The sequence below is a fragment of the Dama dama genome, chromosome 9 (assembly GCF_033118175.1).
Source record: "Dama dama isolate Ldn47 chromosome 9, ASM3311817v1, whole genome shotgun sequence".
Lineage (NCBI taxonomy): Eukaryota > Metazoa > Chordata > Mammalia > Artiodactyla > Cervidae > Dama > Dama dama.
Genome location: NC_083689.1, coordinates 51,591,676 through 51,613,251, shown reverse-complemented (window position 1 = coordinate 51,613,251; position 21,576 = coordinate 51,591,676). Strand labels below are relative to the sequence as shown.

The following is a 21,576-nucleotide window of genomic DNA, read 5'->3' as shown; positions in this document are numbered from 1 at the left end:
CCTCTTGTATTAAAGGGTGACATCTTCTTGACTTGTATTAGAGAATGTCAAAAGGTTATGCTGAAACACCTATAAATGATGCAGTCCTGGCCCTCAGTTGAGGCTTATCACCACTGAGAGTGATTCAGGGCCCTTCTGCCCCTTAGGAGGAGAGCCCAGGGGCAGAAAGGACAGCTTCTGATTCCAGATAAACAGGGAGGTCTCAGCAGTCATGATCTCAGCACACCTGCTGTGTAGTTTCCATTTTAAGTCTCTTTAATACACACACACACACACACACAATGTATTATATATATTTTTACATGTCTTTAAATAGAAATGAGGTCATATTTGCCTTCTATTTGGAGGTTTTCTGGTTGGCGATTTTATGAGGCAGGCAGGGTGTCATTATATTTGTTTTACAGACGAGGACCCTGAGTTACAGAGAGACAAAATAGCGCTCCCCACGTCACCCTGCCGGTGATGGCTGTCCAGGACAGGTGCCGGGCCTCCTGGTTTCTGGTTGTGGCAGCCAACCTGAGGCTGCGACTCTGTGCTCTGCCTTTCAGGGGTTGGGGTCCTCAGTGGGCAGCTGTATGCCACAGGTGGGCACGATGGGCCCTTGGTGAGGAAGAGTGTCGAGGTTTACGATCCTGGAACAAACACCTGGAAGCAGGTGGCAGACATGAACATGTGCCGACGCAATGCAGGTAATATGATGGCTCCTCCCTCTTTTCCTTGTGGGGAGGTTGTGGGTGTTTTCTCCTTGCAAACACTGGCCCTAAAAGAGGCAGAATGGAGAGCTCCCATGGCCTGGGGCTGAGCTTGTATCCTGAGCAGGGAGTGTCCATTTGCTGGGCAGGGAGAGCATGGAACCCCCAAACCTAGCCAGAGGGCCCCCTCTCAGAGGCAGAAGGTTCCTTCCCTCCCGGTGAAGCATGGTGACTTTCACCGCACATGGATGGACTCAGGCCCGGAGGAGCTGTGTGCCCAGGCCCAATGGCTTTGTTGAGTAGCTAAGCCTAGGGCTTTGTGGACAGGGCCACACAATGACATTTGGTTCTATCTTTTCTTTGCTGATGTCTGGCTAAAAGAACCTCTCGCTTTCCCCCAGAAACTGATTTCCTTCCTTTCAGTGGTATCCATGAAAGGATTTGTGATCCATTATCCAAAAGGACCACTTTCCTTATTCTCTTGTTTGTATTTCCTGTCTCTCCTTCCCTTCCCTTCCCCTCCCCTTTTGCTTCCTGTAGGAATGATTTTCCTTAGAGTGTTTAGATTTGTTCCTGGAGGCTGATACCTCTATTAAACCATTTCCCTTTAGACCTTTGCCCTATGGGTCGTGTCTTATGTTGGTATGTCTTGCTTTCTGCCTTCTCACTCTATCCAAGTGTTGGCTCAGCCCAGCTTCCCTGGCTGGAAATACAAGCGGGTGACTTTCAGGCATACTTATTTCCTTTGTGCTCAAATTACCTGCTCGATAAACCCATTTGCAGCTGACTTGTTGAAAGTGTAAATAGAGGGGAGTTTATTAATTTGCTCATTGTCTAAGCCTGCTGTGATATAACCTGACATTTGGCCTTGAGCCACATGAATGAGGAATTACAGAACCTTCAAGGCAGCTAATGCAAGAATTCAGTTTAGATGTAAATGCACGTGTATGCCCACATTCGCAAATAGATACTTCTATTTTTTATAACAAAGATGGAATCTTTCTGTAATACTGCTTTATTAAAACCTGCCTTTTTAGATCCACTTTCCAGTCTTTTATGAATATCTTATTATAACACTAAGCCTATTTACATAATATTATTTTAAATGGCTATAACATAATTTAAAGAGCCAGGCTGCTATTGGACATTTAGGTCATTTCCATCTTTTCTGTAAGTAATGCTTTGGTTGTTATAAGTAGCCTTTATAGCTAATTAATGCACACATTTAAAATTATTTCTTAGAATAAAAGGTCAGAAGTGAAATCTTGGATTCAGAGGGAGTATATGTGTTTTTGACATCACCCAGGAAAGTGGTGCCTTTTATACTCACCAGTATTTGAGAGTATGTTCGCCAACACTGGTAATTACTACTTTCTGAGCATCACCCACCCCTGAATCGGGCTTCCCTGGTAGATCAGGTGGTAAAGAATCCACGTACAATGCAGGAGACCCCAGTTCGATTCCTGGATCCAGAAGATGCCCTGTAGAAGGGATAGGCTACCCACCCCAGTTTTCTTGCACTTCCCTGGTGGCTCAGACGGTAAAGAATCCACCTGCAATGCGGGAGACCTGGGTTCAGTCCCTGGGCTGGGAAGGTCCAGGATTCTTGCCTGGAGAATCCCCATAGTCAGAGGAGCCTGGAGGGCTACAGTCCATGGGATCGCAAAGAGTCAGAGATGACTGAGCAACTAAGCACACAGATGCTGCTGCTGCTGCTGCTGCTAAGTCACTTAAATTGTGTCCGACTCTGTGCGACCCCATAGATGGCAGCCCACCAGGCTCCCCCGTCCCTGGGATTCTCCAGGCAAGAACACTGGAGTGGGCTGCCATTTCCTTCTCCAATGCATGAAAGTGAAAAGTGAAAGTGAAGCCCCTTGGTCGTGTCTGACTCTTAGTGACTCCATGGACTGCAGCCTACCAGGCTCCTCCGTCCTTGGGATTCTCCAGGCAAGAGTACTGCACAACCCCTGAATTAGGGCTTCCCAGGTGGCAAAAGTGGTAAAGAATCCAGCTGGCAGTGGAGGAGACATGGGTTCAATCCCTGGGTTGGGAAGATTCCCTGAAGGAGGGCATCGCAACCCACTCCAGTATTCTTGCCTGAAGAATCCCCATGGACAGAGGAGCCTGCTGGGCTAAAGTCCATGGGGTCGTAAAGAGTTGGACATGACTGAGCATCTGAGCACATAATCCCTGAATCTTATTTTGAAAAAAGACACAGAATATTGGACTGTGGCCTTTTAAAGTCTTGATGAGCAGTACTTACATTTTCCTACTCTTGAGTCCCTGTCACATGAGACCTTACCCCCAAACCTGCTGCCTCTGAGATCAGGGTGGGTAGAAAGCCTTGTGCCTGAAAACTGTATGTGGATTGAGACACCAGTTGTGTGAAGGGATCATAAGCACAAGCATTAGTGCCCCACAGTGTTGATGAAACAGGGCTTATCAGGGAAAGCAGAGTAGAAGTGGTGTGGGTGAGATCCCCTGAGTTGTCTCTTTCTTAGCTCAGACTGAGCGCGGGAGGCCTGTGTGCCCTGTGCAGTAGACCGGGGCCTGTACCTATGGTGCTCTGTGCCTATTTATAGGGTCAAGATCTGGGAACATCTGTGGGCCTGTATCCTTGTGAAAACTGCCTGGTCAGAGAGATGACCTTGTTAGGAAGGGGGCTCCTCAGAGCCCAGTGACTGTTGGGTGTTCATTCATTGAGCAGACTTAAACCTGAGGAGCCAAGTATCTATTGTGCTACCACAAAGGGAAGGAAGAGTGCCCCCAGGGCAATCTAGACTTGTCTCTCGCCCCTTCTCTCGTGCTCCTGCTCTCATGCCTCCTCTGGCCTCTATTTGATTCCCAGGGGTCTGTGCAGTGAATGGGCTCCTGTATGTGGTTGGAGGGGATGATGGATCCTGTAACCTGGCTTCTGTGGAGTACTACAATCCTGTCACTGACAAGTGGACGCTGCTGCCAACCAACATGAGCACAGGGCGGAGCTATGCAGGTCAGTGTGTCCCACCCCACCCGCACCCCCACATTGGAGCCGGGGATGGGCTGGGGCAGGTGGGGCCCAGGTCAGTTTGCTTAACTTGGGATCGAGTGTCTCCTCCAGGGATGGGAGGTGATTGTCACATGTCACCACTCCTTCATGCTGTGCCCACGACAGATACCCATAATTAGCACTCATTTCCCCAGTGAAGTTGAAGGTAGCCTCTGAACTCTTCTTAACAGTGTTCCAGGGAATCTGTTCCAACTGATCTGAGTTGTCTTAAGAGGTTTTAGAATTTCATTGCCCTTCCTGACCAGCCTCCAAAACCAGGAAATACAAGATAATGTACATGTAAGTTCTAAAGGAAATGTGCTACACAGGCTTTAGGACATGACATTTGAGAAGTGGCAGAGTTAGGGAATACTTCCTGGAGGAGACGAAGCCTAATTAAACTTGAAGGCTGGGTCACAGCCACACAGATAGCTGTTTTTTGCCAGGTACCCACTCCCTGCACCACAAAGCAGTGTGTTAGATATGGTAACTATTCCACAGCTTAGCTGTTTCCCCTCATGTCAGACATTAAGTAGTTCTCAGAGTCTTCTTTTGCTATGATAAGTAATGCGCCAGTAAATAATTTTGTTTATAAATCTTTACCTACAAGATACTCTTTTCAACAACCCTCTGGTTGAATGAGACTGTATACTTCCATTTTATAGATGATGAAACTGAGGTTTGGAATGTTTAAATAATCTGTCTAGGATCATGTGACTAAAAAAAGTGTCAGAGTCAGAATTCAAACCCAGTCCTAAGCCCGTGCCTTTTGTGCTACCATAACTCAGGGTTGGGGGGTAAAGTAAGAGGCTGGAGGGAGGAGGGAGGGATGAAGCTGCTGTAGAGGCTTTTTTTTTTTTTTTTTTTGACCTGTGAAATCAGTTCCCTGACTAAGGATTGCACCCATGCCCCCTGCATAGGAATCACGGAGTCTTAACCACTGGACGGCCAGAGAAGTGCCTATGGAGGCTTATTCCTGGTAGGGGTGTGTGTGTGTGACAGTTTTGGTGAGGCGCAGGGCACAGGATCAGAGTTGGTGGGGCTGAGGTCAAGGGTCTCTAGGGAGACAAGCAAATATATCTATGTAGCTCAGCTTCTGGTTCCCCAGAAACTGGAAGAGTTAGAGCTAACCTTTATTTATTGAGCACATACAATATGCCAGTCATTCTCCTAAGTATTTTATGACCATTATCATTCACTATGACTCCAGTGGTATTCTTATTCTGTTTTTCATTAGAAAGGTCATTATTCCATTTTGTTTGGATTTTAATGCAAAGGAAGACTATGCCATGCAGGCTCAAAGGGCTTTGTATGGCGTTCTGTCTGCCCAAGGCTTCAATTAATGAACTTATTTTACCTTTTTTTTTTTTTTTTCCTCATTGAGGATTTTTATCAACTAAATAGAAAAGATTTCAGGGCATTCTGGTCCTAGAGTGGTTCTGTTCTCATTGTTATTTATTAAAACCAGCACTATCATTTTCTCTCCGAAGCTGAAGTGAAAGGTGCAGGGCATTTTCCTATATGAGGCAGGGAGGCCAGTGAACGATGCCCCCTTGGCTCCATGTGAGCCTTAATGAGAGGGGAAAGTGCAGGTGTGAGTAGTTAGAGTTTTGGGTATGTGCTGAGTGTCTCATGTCCATTTCTTTACTGTCTGCTTACTCCAGAAGTAGGTGGGAAGGAGACGAGCAGATGTTCAGTTTATGTTCAAACCCATTGACTGAGTGAATCTGTTATCTTAGAATCTAAGGAAATGGCCTGACATGCAAAGATTTATGGACAAAGTTATTTATTGGAGCATTATTTATTATAGCAAAAAACTGAGAACTACTTATTTTCAGATGTGAGGGGCATAGCTAAATAAGCTGTGGAATATTTATACAGCGGACTTGTTTTTAATATGAGAATATGTTTGTGACAGGCTGTTAGGTTAAAAAAAGGATGATGCGAAATGTATGTACCATGTGAGCTCGGTTGAGCAGTCCTGGGTCACAGGGGTTGGAGTAGCTCCTGCTTACAGAAATGGATATTGGAGTCACATCTGAATTCAAGTCCCAGCTTTGCCACTAGCCCTGGGCCTCTGGGCAAGCCAGTCAGTCTGATTGAACCCCTGTTTTCTCATTTGTGAAATGAAAATAAAATCATATCAAGCCTCTTGGGGCTGTTGTGAGAATGAAATGTGAGAATATGTGGAAAGCACCTGGCACAATGCCTGTCTGGCAGATAGAAACCTCTCAGTGGCTGATTATGACTACTATTAGAAGTCAGGATATATTCCAAAAAAGAGAATGGTGATTCTCTTTGTATGTAGGGATTAATTTTTTTTCTTGGTGTTCTTCTGTGTTATCTAAAATTTCCATAATGGGAATATTTTATTGTATAATCAGAAAGCTTATATAAAAACAATGCAGGAGCCTGCTTTTTAAAGAAATGCTACCTTGAGAAGGAGGAGCCTCAGGTGCAGGCAGGATGTTCTGAAGGGCAGACAGCACATCTGGGTCTGAGGACTTGGATTCTGCTACCTCTGATCTTTTCTGTCTGAACCTTTATCCAGATATTAACATGAAATGCATGTCTCAACAGAATCTCAGCATTTGGGTGTCCTGGGCTTTCTTTTAGCAATGTTCTCTCAATCTCATTTTCAACCAGATTTGATAGTCTAGTCATGGGAACATGTTAAAGTAATGCTCCTAGTTACACCTTACCTGTAAGTTAGAATTTGTTTCAGCTGCAAGTACCAGAAAACCTGTCAGATACATGCTTAAATAAGGAAATATCTTATTTGTATGTATGTATTTGTCCCAGGCAGAAAGGAGTCCCTGGCTAGCCTGGGGGTTCAGACTGTTATTGAAGAATCAGGTTCCTCCTGTCTTTTCTGTTCTGCCAGCTTTATGAATAGCTCCTGCTGCCCCTTGCACCTTACGTGCGCTTCTTCCGGGCAGGTCAAGGGAGAAAGCCAAAGCTGCAGCACTGGCGGACTTGTATTTACAATTGCATGAGCCAGGACTGCAGCACCTCTAGCTGCAAGGAAGTCTGGGAACCTGACCTCGAAACTTGCTCCTCTCAGTAGCAGAGGACAGCAAGTAGAAGAGGTGTTGGGTGAGTCTGCCTGCAAATGTCTGCTGCACAGCTGCAGCCCATTACATGTAAGATTTTAGGCTCCTAAGTTAGCTGTTGAGTATGGTTCAACTTGGCTAAAACAGTAACACATACAGACATGTTTGGAATGTTTATCCAAGCGTAGAATTTAGCATTGGAGGGATCTTTCAGTTAGATGGGCTTCCCTTGATAGCTCAGTTGGTAAAGAATCTGCCTTCAATGCAGGAGACCCCAGTTCGATTCCTGGCTTGGGAAGATCCACTGGAGAAGATTTAGGCTACCCACTCCAGTATTCTTGGGCTTCCCTTGTGGCTCAGCTGGCAAAGAATCTGTCTGCAATGCGGGAGACCTGGGTTCGATCTCTGGCTTGGGAAAATCCCCTGGGGAAGGTAAAGGCTACCCACTCCAGTATTCTGGCCTGGAGAATTCCATGGAAGGTATAGTCCATGGGGTTGCAAAGAGTCAGACACAACTGAGTGACTTTCATTTTCACATTCAGTTAGATGAGCTTAAATATGTGGGAATGGAGCCTAAAGAGGTACATGGACTTATCTGAAGCCACAATGCAGCTTGAGTGGTGGCTGAGCTAGAATTTACTTGTTCTTGTTGCCAGGAAGTCAGTCCATTGTTCTTTCCAGTTCATTTCCATGTCTGCTAAAAGGGGACATGAATCACTCATCACTTCTCTTAAAGTGATACAAACTTAGAGCTGTGAGGTTTCCAGTGAGGGTGCTGAGTGCTGGAAAGAGGAGTCATTACAGTATGAGATGAGTTGGTGTGATGATTCGAGGTGAGATCGCTCATCTGTGGCATTGAGGGACTGTGCTTTATGTTTCAGCATCTTGTGGGTACTTAGCTGTTACAGCAGGAAGCAGCCAGCTGCTGACAACCTGAGTCCACAAGCCCTTCAGTGTTTGGGTATAAGCCATCCCTATTTCCCTTGACTGTGGCTTGGGATGTTGTTCATGATCTCCTTGAGACTCTGAATAAGTTTGCAGAAACTATTAATAATATGGTAACTTTCTCCCCCTTTCATCTTAGGTGTTGCTGTGATTCACAAGCCCTTGTGACCCCCAACTCCCACTGCCAGGAGGTGGAGGAAGGGAGGGCTGCTGCCTGTGACTCAGCACAGCAGGACCACGCTGGTTGGATGCCACTCGCTGCCGGAGTCTGCAGTGGGGCGGGAACTGCCCTCCTCTAACTTGGCAGTATTGTCTGGGTGGGAAGACAGTGATTGACCCCTGGCTCCCATGAGGTGTTTTGTCCCCTGCCCTGAGCAGTGGGTTCCTGATAGTTCTGGCTGCACCTTTGAGCACTGTGTGTGTGTGTGTGTGTGTGTGTGTGTGTGTGTGTGTGTGTGTCTGTTTCTATAGGGGTATTAGAGAAGCTGGAACTTTTGTGTGTATAGGGGTGTGTGTGTGTACATGCGTGCGCAGAACCTTTTGCTTCACTAAGTTGGGGGATGATGACAGTCTACTCCATTTCTGTACTACTGATCCTTCTGCTGTGCTAAAAAACAAGTCACAGAAGCCTCTCTTCTGGATTGGCCCATGGGGACCTTGAGACTACTAAAGCTGCTCTCTACTGGAAGTGCAGTTGGACACGCCAGGAATGTCCAGAAATGACCAGGCCCATGTGCTGGCCTAGACCACTGGCACTGTCTGCAGAGGAGCGGGGCTCTCCTGAAGCTGCCCCGTGTCCTCTGTGTGCTAGAACTAGGACCGTGGGTTCTCCAGCCCCTCGGCTGGGTGCTCTTCCTTCACCTCTTCTCCCGGAAGTTCTCGTCAGAACTGCCTGGCCTCCGGGCCCCTGGTCTTTGACGTAATGGATTCCAAGTTTGGAAGATTTTGTGTCTCTTCAGCTGATAAAACTAGCTCTTCAGTGAAGCACTGAATAACACACTGGAGAAAAAAATACATGGGAAACAAAAGCAACAAAACCAAGTGGTAGGGCTTTAGTCCTTGCCCATAGTGGTCTCAGAGAAGACCCTACTTCTGGTTTTTCCTGGGATAGGACAGCCTCTGTTTATACTTATTATCCAGATTTAATTATTCAGAGCATCCCATTTTACTCTCATAAGTGTTCTGGTTTGGTGGTGAGGTAAAAGGTCACCCTACCTCCAAACCCAAAGATAGGTTTTTCCTTGCACTGGATGGAGTCATGTATGATTCACATGGACATGGATGACTTTAAAGGGGTGTACTGGCTGGCCCTGGCCCTCAGTTCCAGTCTGTGAGGAAGGTTCTAGTCTGTCTGACACCCTTGTCCTCCTTTCCTGTACTCTCCCCCATTCCAGGCCTATACCATCTCTCCAACCCTCAGAAATCCCACTCCTTGCTTCCGTGAGGGAGGACATGGTGGTAGGCCCTGGATGTGCGATGTCTCTCAGGAATACTTGCATTTTGAGACGAGCTTGATGAAAGCTTTGCTAATTCACAGGTGAAAATGATTAATGACAGAACTTCAGACATCTGGAGAGGGGTATTTGAGGGCGCACAGACTCACTTGCATTAAAAAAAAAAAAAAAAAAAAAAAAGAACCTTAAGGCTGTACTGTTCCTGAACTAGCAAGTTGCTTATATTGGAATTTCCAGCATAAGGAGGGGAGATCTTATGTCTGGAGCAGCCTCACAACTTGGGGGCTTGGATTTACCCTTCCTGCTGTCAGAGTCCACCCTTAGGGAGCCAAGGAGCTTTATGAACAATGACGTTGGACTTCTGATACAACTGGGCCCCTTCTAAGCAGATGTTGCAGGAGGCTGGCATTCTCCCCACTTCACCCCAAGTTAGAAACCCAGGACTCTCCCCAGCGAGTTGGCCACTCTGTGTATTTACTGTATATTTATTGTGCACGAACCACTCAACTCTCTTGAGGGGGAAGCATCTCCTTATGATGTTGAGCAGATATTATATCAGCGAGATGTTTGGAGAACACCAAGGCACCCAGGGTCTTTAGCAGCCTTGGGAAGAGGCTGAAATATCCAGCTTTTATGGACCTAGAAGAACAGTTCCAAAGATCCAAAGAGATCAAGACATACTGTTAGCTGGACGTTCCACCTTGAGAAAACACCTGGCACAGAGGTGGCTGTGGTTTCAGAGCTCTGCCTGACTCTGGATCAGAAGCTGAAGGAATGTGCATTCTGTTCCAAATGTTGTTCTCCTCCCTCTCTTAGGAAGGTTTGGGACTTTGTTTCAGGCTGTGTGTTTGTGTGTGTGTGTGTGTTGGTGATAAGGTTGGGGGTTGGGGTCTGATATGTGCTGTCACACAGCTCCTGATTTCAGATAAAACGTGAAGTACCCCCAACACTTAGAAGCTGAACTTTCATGCTTACCATGCTTGTGTAGGGGAGGCTACTGTTCATGGTCATCTTCCCACAGAGGGTCCCCTCCATGAGAGCTAGCCAGCGTGTTTTCTGCTTTTGGATTTTTGCTGTTGGCCCCTTCTTACGTCTCCCTGCCCAGGAAGCACTGCCCCTGTTGGCAGTGTTCTGAGGCTGTGTTCATCTCACCTCCATGCGTCCTTTCTCACGGGGACTAGAACACTGGTACGTCATCACCAAAAAGCCAATGTGCTGTATCTGCCCACAGATGCCATCCAAAACTAGCTCTCCCTTTACCACCATATGATTTTCTCCCTACAGTGGGCACAACAGACTTATTTTCAAGTCTGTGCTGGTCATGTGGTAGGTGAGCCCCGCCATACCCCTATTCTGATGGCCACAACTGCTTGTGAATGCTGCTTTGCCAGTGGTGTATCAGAAGTCTGATCCACAGTAATGAAGTGGAATTGCAGCCCAAGGTTAGAAGCAGCTTAGACTCTGCTTGGATACTAATTTGGACAACAGAGAAGTCAGACTCTGAATTCCAAAGTTATTTCTCTTAAGTACCCAATGGCATCTCTCCATCTAAAAAGTTGCAGTATTATGCAAATGAAAGTGACCTCATTTTCTGCTATGCAATAAGAATACTTAATTCTTTTTTGTGACAAACCAGTTGCAATATCCCCTAAGATGCTTTCTGAGCTGTCTTACTTTGATATCTGTTGTGTAGTGTTTGTATCTTCCTGAGCCAGATGCTTTCAAAGATTGCCTTTTTATAAAACTGAAGCTATAGCTTTCAGGCTAAAGTTTTAATGTAGATATTTTTATAAAATAATTTTTCACAATATTTGAATTGCTTTTTATTATCCATGATAATGAAATGTTATGTTCTATTGTGTCATTGTCTCTAACATCATTCATGCCTGTAGGTATTTTCCCTTTGTTTCTCACCTTACCCAGTCTGATTGTTCAGTAGCTCCAGGCTGACTTGGAGGCTTCTTTCTTAACACCACATTGCAAGGGAGATTGCCAAAAAAACACACAAATCACTGGTGTTTCTTCAGTTGTTTAGAGTTTAACATTAAGCCTGAAGCAGCACTTACCCATCTATGATGCCTGTCTGCTTTTTCTGGAGACAGGCTTTCGGCAGGGGTGAGGCAGGGTGAGTCTGGTTGGCCCTTCTCCTGGCATCTCTCACGGTCTGGCCTGGAGTTTGGCATGGAGAAGCCCAGGGAAAGGCCTGGGCCTTTCCAGACCCACTCCAGCATATACTCCAAGGAGGTTCTAGGTCCAGCTGACTAGTCTTCATTCTTTCCTATCTCCTTGTTCTTAAGAGCTTCAGGACTAAGCCCTTTGCTGCTGGATGATGTATGTCTCTTGAGAAAACATCTTGTCAAGGAACTTGAAAAGACTGGTCATGGTCCCTGCTAAGAATGTGATCAGCATGTGCTTTGCAGATGTCCATACTACACTTACAACTTACTCATCTCTTGAGCTGTGTCTACACTCCAGGCTCTATTTTGTGTATTTATCTGCTAATTAGTCTCATTTAAAGAATCTTTATTATTTTTGGGACAGGTGCCATTTGACTTGCCTCTGCGCTCCCCATTCGTACCTTGATGGATCAAGTTGGGAAGCTGAGCAAACTTGTAATCCAATTAGTTGGAGTTTTTCTGTTTGCCTAGAGAAGCGAGGAGGTTAGAATGTATTTTTTTTTAAGCTTTTGCACTATTTAGAGTCCTAAGCCCCTCATGTTCAGCCGTGCTGTGTGTCTGTTGACCAAGCAGGAGAGCTCGCAGCACTTCCGACATTTGGGAGTGTCAGAGGCCTCTTCTGTAGTGGATAATCACAACCTCAGAGCCCCTGTGCAGCTCTTGTCATGGGGCTCGTGACTTACAGATTCAGCATAGGCCAAGGAAGTAATGCATGGGACCGGAGCATTTTGAGCAACAGAGTGCCCCAGTGCTATGTTCTCACCTTTGGTTATGAGATTTCAAATTATTTTACCCCCCTTTCAGTGGTAATAAAAACCTTTGTTGGACTTCTTGTTTAATTCGTACATAATGTGTAAAATACTTTCTTTGCAAGCAAATTCAAGGCACTGAATCTGTATGTCTGTGTGGGTGCTGTGTCCGTGTGGCTGTCCATTGGCAGGCAGACTTGATCCCTGACGCCCTGTACACCACACTGCGTGAGTCAGGTCCTTGATTGGGTGTTCTCTGCTTGGATGGTAGGAACCACAGAGCTTGTGAGACGCTTGTCACCTGCTCCATCGGTTACAGCGCTGGCTGAGGAGAACAGTTCCTCACATGTATTCTTTTAACAGGACTCATGTTCTAGTTTCCTGTAATTTATGTTCCTTTAATTTTAATAAAAGTTGAACTGTGAGAATCTTTCTCAGTATTTCATTTTTGTCACCCAGCCTCTCTACCCTGTCTCAGACATGAAAAGGACAGACCCACTCCTACGTGCTTTCAGTTAAAAAATATTTTTTCTTCAAGATGTACTTGACAGAGTCTGGGTTCCTTTGGTGTCTATTGTCTGGCACAGTGCCAGATCCATGAAGCTCTTCAGTGAGACCCACAGAGGCCAGTCCCCTCAGTGGGTATTCACGGTCATGTGGACAATTGCCCAGTGATCACTGTGAGGTGAGTGGAGTGGTGTCAGGCACCAGAGAAGGAAGCAGAGATTTGGCTATAAATAAACATTCATTTTTTTTTAAAGTTTGTTACAAGAACTAGAGATTGTATAGATATTTTGTTAGGTTTGAATCATTAAAAATGCAAATATATTTTATCAAATATACACAGCTGTTTATTAAATATATTGACTTATATAATATCAACACACATGAAATAATAGTCACAGCTAACACTTACTGAGTATTTGCTGTGTGCCAGCACTTTTCTAAGTACTTGGCTTTTATCCATACATTTAATCCTTATCATGGTCTTCTGAGTTACTATTATTATCTTCGTTTTACAGATAAAGATGTGAGATGCAGAGGGGCTAGACTTTTGCCTGAGGTAGCAGTGCTGCAGGATATTGGTCACTTTCCTGAGCCTGTCTCCTTAGTCTTCTCGCTCCAGCTGTGAGGAGGGGAGGAGGGTGTGCTGAGAAGAACCAAGGAGAGGGAGGCCCCAGGAGTCCCTGGGGAAGTACAAACTTGGCTCAAGAAAAATACTGCAACCTGAGTTTTCAGTCATTTGGACCAACAACGTCCCAATGTTACATTAATGGCGAAGGATCACATTTGTTACTGTAGTGACAATGGCACTAACCACTACTGACTGTGTCCATCCTTGGACAGAAGCTTAGAGAGGTGAATCTAGTTGTCTGAGGGTGTGTGTGTGTTATAAGTGAGCAGGGGCGCAGACCCAGATGGAAGCTATTTTGGTCCACAACTGAGTTTGAGAATCAGGCTGAGAAGAGGGCTTAGGACTTGCTTGTTTCCATCGTCATAATGGCGAGCATTTATTGCACATTTGCTTGGCAGCAGGTCCTGGGCTTTAATGCCCACAGCACCTCATAGAGAGGAGTGATGCTCACGTCACAGGATTGCAGGGGGCTAGTTAAGTGGCCTGCGGTCAGACAGAACCTCGAGAAGTGATGCAGACCCTGTCCTCCTGCTAGACTGCTTGCGGAGCTTGGCACCCTTGATCCCAGTGGGCTGTGCCTTATGTGAGCCTCCCTCAGCAAGGAAGTTGCCGACATCTGGTCCTCCAGGGCCATCAGGGAGGCAGAGCCCTGTGCCAGCCTGCCGTGGAACCACCCCTTGGGGCCTTGTCACCCCTGCTGAGAGGATCCTGGGGAGGGACAGGTGAGCAAATAAGTATTAGTTGGAGCACACACACCTTTCCCTCCCGTTGACCCTTTGACCTGGTTTCTTCTTACCCAGAAGTTCCAAAGTGAAATTATATTTGGTAGCTTTTCTACTAACTTATTCTTCTACAATTTACAAATAGGGTCTTTTGACCCTACCTAGCTAGTTTATTTTAATACAAAATCTGTTGTTTCTGTCTGCCTTCTGAGATTTTCACTGAGTGGCCTGTGTCCCCCACTGACCACTCCTTTCTGCCCAGGCAGCTTTCCCTATGAAGTTACATATCAAAGCCTATGGAGGGGGGGGGCACCTGGCTGGGACTCTGGACATCATCCAGTCCAGCCCCTGTGTTTGCAGAAGAGGAGCCTGGGGCTTGGAGCTATAGACTGGCTTGAGCTCCTGTGGCAGAGCCATGTACTCCAGGGTTCAGAGAGGCTACAGGGCTGTGTCTGCCTGCCTGTACCTGAGGAGGCTCTGGGGCTGAGAAAAGGCAGTGACTGCAGGCTTGAGGGCCACCACCCTCTCTGGCTTAGGAGAGAGGAGAGGTAGGTGGTCCTGTCATGGCAGGCCTGGTCTTTCTGAGATTCCTGCCCTGTGGTCACTCTAGCTTCAAGGCTTGTTCCAGATGCTCCCTCAGCTGTCTGTGTCCTTCACTAGCTGCAGGTGGGAGGAACCTCTGCAAAAGGGGGTTCCCTGCAGGTGGCTGTGTGGCCTGCAGGGAACCCCTTCCCCCTCTCTGGGACTCAGTTCCCTATCTGTAAACAGAGGGCTCTTGTGTCCTTAGGAGCATTTACTCTACTTGCAGGGTCTTATTCTTGCTCCCACCTGACTGGGGAGGAGATGAAACTCAGAGAGGCCAAACTACAGTGGGGAGCTAGGATCTGAACCCATATCTTCCATGGAAGTAGTTTTGGATGACACTGCTGCACGTGTATTTAAGCTTTTAGGCCACTGGACCCTGCCAAACACATGCATGATCAAGACTGTTTGGTGAATCTTCTAACTGTGAGTTTTATAAGGACTGGAAAAGTTGGCTTTAGACCTCTTTCCTTCTGTTTTCCTTCCCTTCCCATTCCCAGTTCCCAGCTGCCTCTGAGAGAGAACACCGCCACCCCATCTTTCCCAGTGAGGGGGGGGATCTTTCATTCTCCTTTCACAGTATGTTCTACAAACATTTATTCATTCAACAGAAATACATTCAGCACATTGTGTTGGCTACTTGAGATACAACTGCCAACAAAGCAGGAGGTCCCTGAGGACTGGAGGTTGGAGTTGTGTAAGGGACACAGTTGGTAAATAGCAGGTACAGTATAGTGTGCTAGTCGGGGGGCGGGCAGAGAGACATGCTCACCCAGAGAAAGACAAGCTCATAGAGACCTAGGGAAAGGGTGTAAGATTCACACAAAGGAAGAGAGAGAGAGACCAAGAGAGAGACTGAGACACACAGAGATAGAAACAGAGGGAGACAGAAACACAATGAGTGAGATTCATGCACACTGCCAGAGGAGATGCCATTTGTATAGAAATACATAGGCAAGCCAGACAGAGCCAGCATCATTTCTTAAAGTGACAGGAGACATGTCAGTCTAGAGCTTCATATCAGAAGCTTCTGAGTCTGGAGACATGAGATCAAATGTGATCTTGGTCAGGTGGTCTTGTGGTTTACAGCCAGTCTCTTTGCCTCTTAGCAGCAGTGCCCTCAACTGTAAGATACAGATGGTAGTACCAGTTTTGTGAGCTTTTGCAGAAGGTAACATGAAAAGACCCTGAAACCGAAGGCAGTCACTCAAGGTTCTGGGGAGACTGGGCCTGGCAGAGCTGCCTCTGAAATGAGAAACCCAATTTCTGCAGCAACAGCACAGAGAGCATCCTGACTGCGTGTGGTCATCGCACCAGGTATGATGGAGGGGAGACAGACACAGAAAGGATGAAGCACTCTATCCCGAGTCTTGTCTGGACTGGGGATGCACCCAGGGAAACAATACAGATAGGGCCTGCTTTCACCCGGCAGTCACGTGGCTTCTGTTTGTCACAACTGTTGCTTCAACTCCTTTTGTTTTCGCCTTTCCTCTGGGTGGTGATGGGGACTTGTCTCATGAGTTTATTTTCTGCTCTAGGAGCAGAGCATCTCCTTGGATTTGATCCCACTGACTTCACAGAACATGGGATTTAGTAGGCACCTGTGTAACCCTTTATTCCTAAGGAATTTCAAATGTAGTCTCATTTGATTCTCAGAAAAGGCCCAATGACATGGCCACAGCAGGTATTATTTTGGGCAACATGTCTCTGCCCATTATATACAATGGTCACTTTCTCAGTGCAGTGGGTGGGGAATTTGAAACACTGCATAGTGCCTGCACATAGTGGGTGATTTATTAGTGATAGCAATTATTACTCTTATTGTTCTCTTTATACAGATAGGGGAAATGAGTCTAGAAATAGGTGAAGCAACTCTTTCAAATTCCCAATCCATTAAAGCTTGGACTTTATCACCCAAGACTGTATTTGGCTCAGTGTTATGACAAAATGACAATAGTGGCTTTAACCAAAGAGTGGGTTCCCTCCCCCCCCCCCCCCCCCCCGCCCCAGATAACCACAGTCCAGAGATAAGCATTCCAGGGCTGGCATAAGCAGTTCCATGGTGTCATTGGGATCCCAGGTCCTTCTGCCTTTCTGCTCTTCCGTCCTTAGCATGTTGTAAGATAGGGGCTCTATAGCTCTTTTCATATCTGCAAAAGGCATGAGAAAAAGAGAAGGGGAGGTAGAAGGTACAGTACCCATAAAAGGAGAGTGAAGTCTTTCCAGAAACTCCTGATAGTGTTTTTCACAGCGCCCGCAGCTGCAGGAGAGTCAAGGGAGGTGAATGCTTTTAACTGGGCACATTGCCATTCCAATCAAACTCAGAGTTCTGCCTGGGAAAAAGAAAGGTAGAATGGACATTGGGTAGATAATTGGCAGGGTTGGCCACAGTCAATGCTTCTATTAACCAAGTGCCATGTGGCTCCTGCTCCAATGGTCAATCTCCTTGGAGCCAAAGCCTATGTCCTTTTGGTCCATTGTCCTGCAGTTATCTTGGCTGGACACTCAGCATGTGCAGGACCCTTGTCAGTGAAGGGCAGTGATGCTCCATGTGTGTTCAGCATCCACTGAGGGGGTGCAGAGCAGGGGCTCTGGGGCAGGGCTGGGTGGGGAAGGCTCCCTCTCTCGCCTCACTCAGCTGTCTGCTTGCTGTGTTGGCATCGAGGGTGAATATGCCTCTTGCAGGATGAAGGAGACATTCTGAACAATGGGGACCTTTAAGAGCCTGTCACTGAGGCTTTAGGGACAGCTCGTTTATCAGTCAAGGATGCTTTCCTAAAGCTCTGATTGAGGAGGCCTGTCAGCTGCAAGATCTATGACCTTTATCTCTAGAATGACCCCCGTGTGCAGTGCCATAAATCTTGCTGGGCCACAAACTGGGAGGTGGAGATGGGTGAGATTTGGTCTTGACTTTTTGAAGGCACTTCCGCAACTCCCTTGTCATCCTGCCCACCTCCCCCGCCAACCCACCGCAAGCTATCTTCACATTTAACAGTAGCCCATTGAGTGGCGTCTGAGCCGTGCTAAACTGAAGGTCAAGGAAATGATGTGCCAAGGGGCTGTCCTATGTCTGTTCTCGCCAAGTGAGGCTCCTGCTCCACCCTGGCAGTGGCGTGGCAGGGGTTTCTATCTGAGCTTGAGAGGGGCTTGGCCTCTCCCTGAACCTGGTGAGCGGTTGTATGGCAGGGTGGAGAGGGCCGTAGAGGAACTGGGTGATCTAGGTGCAAAGTAGAGCATGACAGGGTGGTACAGTGTGTAAGAGCTAAGCTCTGAGTTGGAGAGTGTGGGTTTAAACCCATGCCCACCAAACACTAGCAGGGGGACCAAGGTAATAAAACAAGGCCCAGGCCCAGTTCCTCTGAGGATGAGGACATGGACAGAGAGGTTGGCACAGGCATTGCACCCCAGTCCTGAGGGAGCCTATACTCTTGGGAGCTAATAGTCCCCTTGAGGGCCTTCCTTTGGTCCCAGGCCTCATTTTCTCCTTCAAGCTGCACCCTGGATCTGGGAGGATGGTATCCACGGGGGAACAGCTGAGGCTACAGAGGGCATTCCAAATTATTTTTCAGGCACAGATCCATCATTTTAATGTACCCCAGCCTCGTATTTGAATGATTAACTATGGAATGGTCTGTCCTAGTGCCTATGACTTCTGCAGTGCCCTGATAAGGCAACCCATAAAACCCTCTCCAGGCAGCTAAAGGAGGTTTTATACATGTCTCAGAGTGGTTTGATTTCTAGCAGAATTTTTGTTTGCGTGGACCTGGAAAATGTTAGGCACCAGGATCCTGTGAATGCAGACTAGGCGAGGACTGGAGGGAGCATTGCGGGGACTCAGGAGGCCCAGGTAGAGACAGGGGGGTGAGCAAGGGAACTGGGCGCTGCTGTGGTCTGAGTGCATAGCACAGGGCTGCCCAGGGGCACCCCTGGCTCTGGAGGGGCTTCAGTGGAGCCCCCCCCCCCCCTGCCGGCAGAGGGAGGGTGGGCGCCTGTGCACTCTGCATCCTGCACAGGAGCTTCCCTTCTGAAACTGGCCCTAGTGAGTCACTGGGTCTTCTGGGCTGCTTTTGCACTTTGTATGTACTCAACATGTGCTTATTCATTCAGTGCACATCAATCGAGCTCTTCTTGGATGTCAGGATTTATACCAGCTCTACAGACATGAGGTTGTAAATGAGAGGGTCTCTGCCCATGTGGGGTTCATATCTGGTCATGCAGACAAAGCGATAAAGAAGGGATTAGAATCTGTGTGGTGTGCATAAGGATGGGGTGAGTAAAGGGGCCTATGGATGCACACAGAAGGGTTAGGGGCAGTGTCCTGGAGGAAGTGGTGGTCAGCTAAGGTTCTACTCTGAATGGATGATAGATGATGGCAAGGTTAGTGTGGGGGAGAGAGGAAGAAGTTATAGCAAGTGTAAAGGCCCAGAGGCTACAGAGATGGCCTTTTTGAGAAAACATGAATTTTCAATATGTGTTTCAGTATTTCACGAATTCAACACAAGTAGTTCAATATGGCTGGATCATAGCGTGTGAGGAGAATGTATGGGAAGGATGAGGCTGGAGAGGTGGGTAGGAGCCGTGTCTCAGGACTTGAAACCATGGGGAGGAGGTAATTCTTTTTCTTGAGGTCAGTGGGAAAACACTGGAAGTGCCTAAACTTGGTTCTCCCACATATATACTCCTGTATGCTGAGATATTCATTAGGAATGTCACTAGTCCTGTTAGCTGTAACCCCCTTGAAGGAAAGAGGGAAGCAGGAGAAGGAGAGGGAGAAGTTGAACCATAATGTGATTGCAACAGAGGCCTCAGCCATTCAGCTGAGGATCTCTGGAACTGGGAGGATCTTTCAGTACTGCCTAGTGTTGATACAAGGGGACTACTTTTTGAATCTTTGCCAAAATCAATCACTGATCAAAAAGAAAAGGGCCAACTTGGCTCCATCAAAATTTAAAACTTTTGTCCTTCAAATGATACTATCAAGAAAGTGAAGAGAGAACCCAACGAATGGGAGAAAATATTTGCAAATCAAATATCTGCTAAGGATCTAACATTCAGAATATATAAAGAATTCTTACAACTCAACAAAAGAATCCTTAAAACTCAAAAACAAGAGTCTGAAATGCAGTACGTGGGTAAAATCTCAAAAATGACAGAATGATCTCTGTTCGTTTCCGAGGCAAACCATTCAATACCACAGTAATTCAAGTCTAATTGAACCAACTACTAATGCTGAAGAAGTTGAAGTTGAATGGTTCTATGAAGACCTACAAGACCTTCTAGAACTAACACCAAAAATCCTTTATAATGTCCTTTTCATTATAGGGGACTGGAATGCAAAAGTAGGAAGACAAGAGATACCTGGAGTAATAGGCAAGTTTGGCCTTGGAGTACAGAATGAAGCAGGGCAAAGGCTAACAGTTTTGCCAAGAAAACTCACTGGTCATAGGAAATACCCTCTTCCAACAACACAAGAGATGACTCTACACATGGACCTCACCAGATGGTCAATACCAAAATCAGATGGATTATATTCTTTGCAGTCAAAGATAGAGAAGTTCTATACAGTCAGGAAAAACAAGACCAGGAGCTTACTGTGGCTCAGATCACGAACTCTTTATTGCAAAAAATTCAAATTTAAATTGAAGAAAGTAGTGAAAAACCACTAGACCATTCAGACATGACCTAAATCAAATCCCATACGATTATACGGTTCCTCACTGTAGCTCAGACGGTAAAGAATCTACCTGCAATGTGGGAGACCTGGGTTCAACACCTGGGTCAGGAAGATCCCCTGGAGAAGGAAATGGCAACCCACTCCAATATTCTTGCCTGGAGAATTCCATGGACAGAGAAGCCTGGTCGGCTACAGCCCATGGGATCACAGAGAGTCAGACATGACTGAACAACTAACACTTACTTACTTACTTACAATTATACAGTGGAATTTAGAAATAGATTCAAGGGATTAGATCTGACAGACTGCCTGAAGAAGTATGGACAGAGATTTGTCACATTGTACAGGCAGTGGTGATCAAGACCATCCCCAAGAAAAAGAAATGCAAAAAGGCAGAATGGTTGTCTGAGGAAGGCTTACAAATAGCTAAGAAAGAAGAGAAGTGAAAGGGAAAGGAGAAAAGGAAAGATATATGCATCTGAATGCAGAGTTCCAAAGAATGGCAAGGAGAGATAAGAAAGCCTTCTTCAGTGATCAGTGCAAAGAAATAGAGGAAAACAACAGAATGAGAAAGACTAGAGATCTCTTCAAGAAAATTAGAGATGCCAAGGGAACATTTCATGCAAAGATGGGCTCAATAAAGGACAGAAATGGTATGGACCTGTTATGCCTGAGCGGGAAGAGAGAAGGCCCCCAAGACAATGCAACTCGCAAAAAGGGAAGTTTATTACTGACTCGAGCCAGGGCTTCTGCCGCAACCAACTCAGTGGTGCAGGGTCAGATAGCCCCGAGCCCAAGCTGTTACACAAATTTATAGGGTGAGCACACACCGTTGGTAGTTGGTTTAAGTGGATTGGTTACAAGTTTGCAAAGCAATTTCATTGGTCAAAACTTTCATGCGCGTGGGACTTTCCCGGGGGTTTCCGTCCCGTTCCTAATTTCCTAATTGGCAAACAGCGGTCAGTGTTAAGTGAAAGCTAATTGGTTGTATCCAGGTGGCCTGATAATCTTACCACCCAGAAGTAGGAAGGCCTACTCCTAATCTAAGCTGCCTGCCATGGCGTTACTTCTGCTTGCCTCACAGACCTAACAGAAGCAGAAGATATTAAGAAGAGGTGGCAACAATACACAGAAGAACTATACAAAAAAGATCTTCATGACCCAGATAACCATGATGGTGTGATCACTCATCTAGAGCCAGGCATCCTGGAATGCAAAGTCAAGTGGACCTTAGGAAGCATCACTTTGAACAAAGCTAGTGGAGGTGATAGAATTCCAGTTGAGCTATTTCAAATCCTAAAAGATGATGCTGTGAAAGTGCTGCACTCAATATGCCAGCAAATTTGGAAAACTCAGCAGTGCCCA

At 46.4% G+C, this 21,576-nt stretch overlaps 1 protein-coding gene across 3 annotated transcripts in view; it reads left to right on the top strand.

Annotated features, from left to right (window-relative positions):
- Nucleotides 1–12,497, top strand: part of KLHL3 (kelch like family member 3) — a 124,923-nt gene extending 112,426 nt beyond the window's left edge. For all 3 annotated transcript variants that reach the window (XM_061151356.1, XM_061151355.1, XM_061151357.1), the window contains 3 exons: nucleotides 549–689; nucleotides 3,541–3,684; nucleotides 7,858–12,497. In XM_061151356.1, the coding sequence (XP_061007339.1) occupies nucleotides 549–689; nucleotides 3,541–3,684; nucleotides 7,858–7,886 (314 nt within the window). In that variant the 3' untranslated portion in view covers nucleotides 7,887–12,497. The remainder of the gene's footprint in view (nucleotides 1–548; nucleotides 690–3,540; nucleotides 3,685–7,857) is intronic.
- The last annotated feature ends 9,079 nt before the right edge of the window (nucleotides 12,498–21,576 follow it).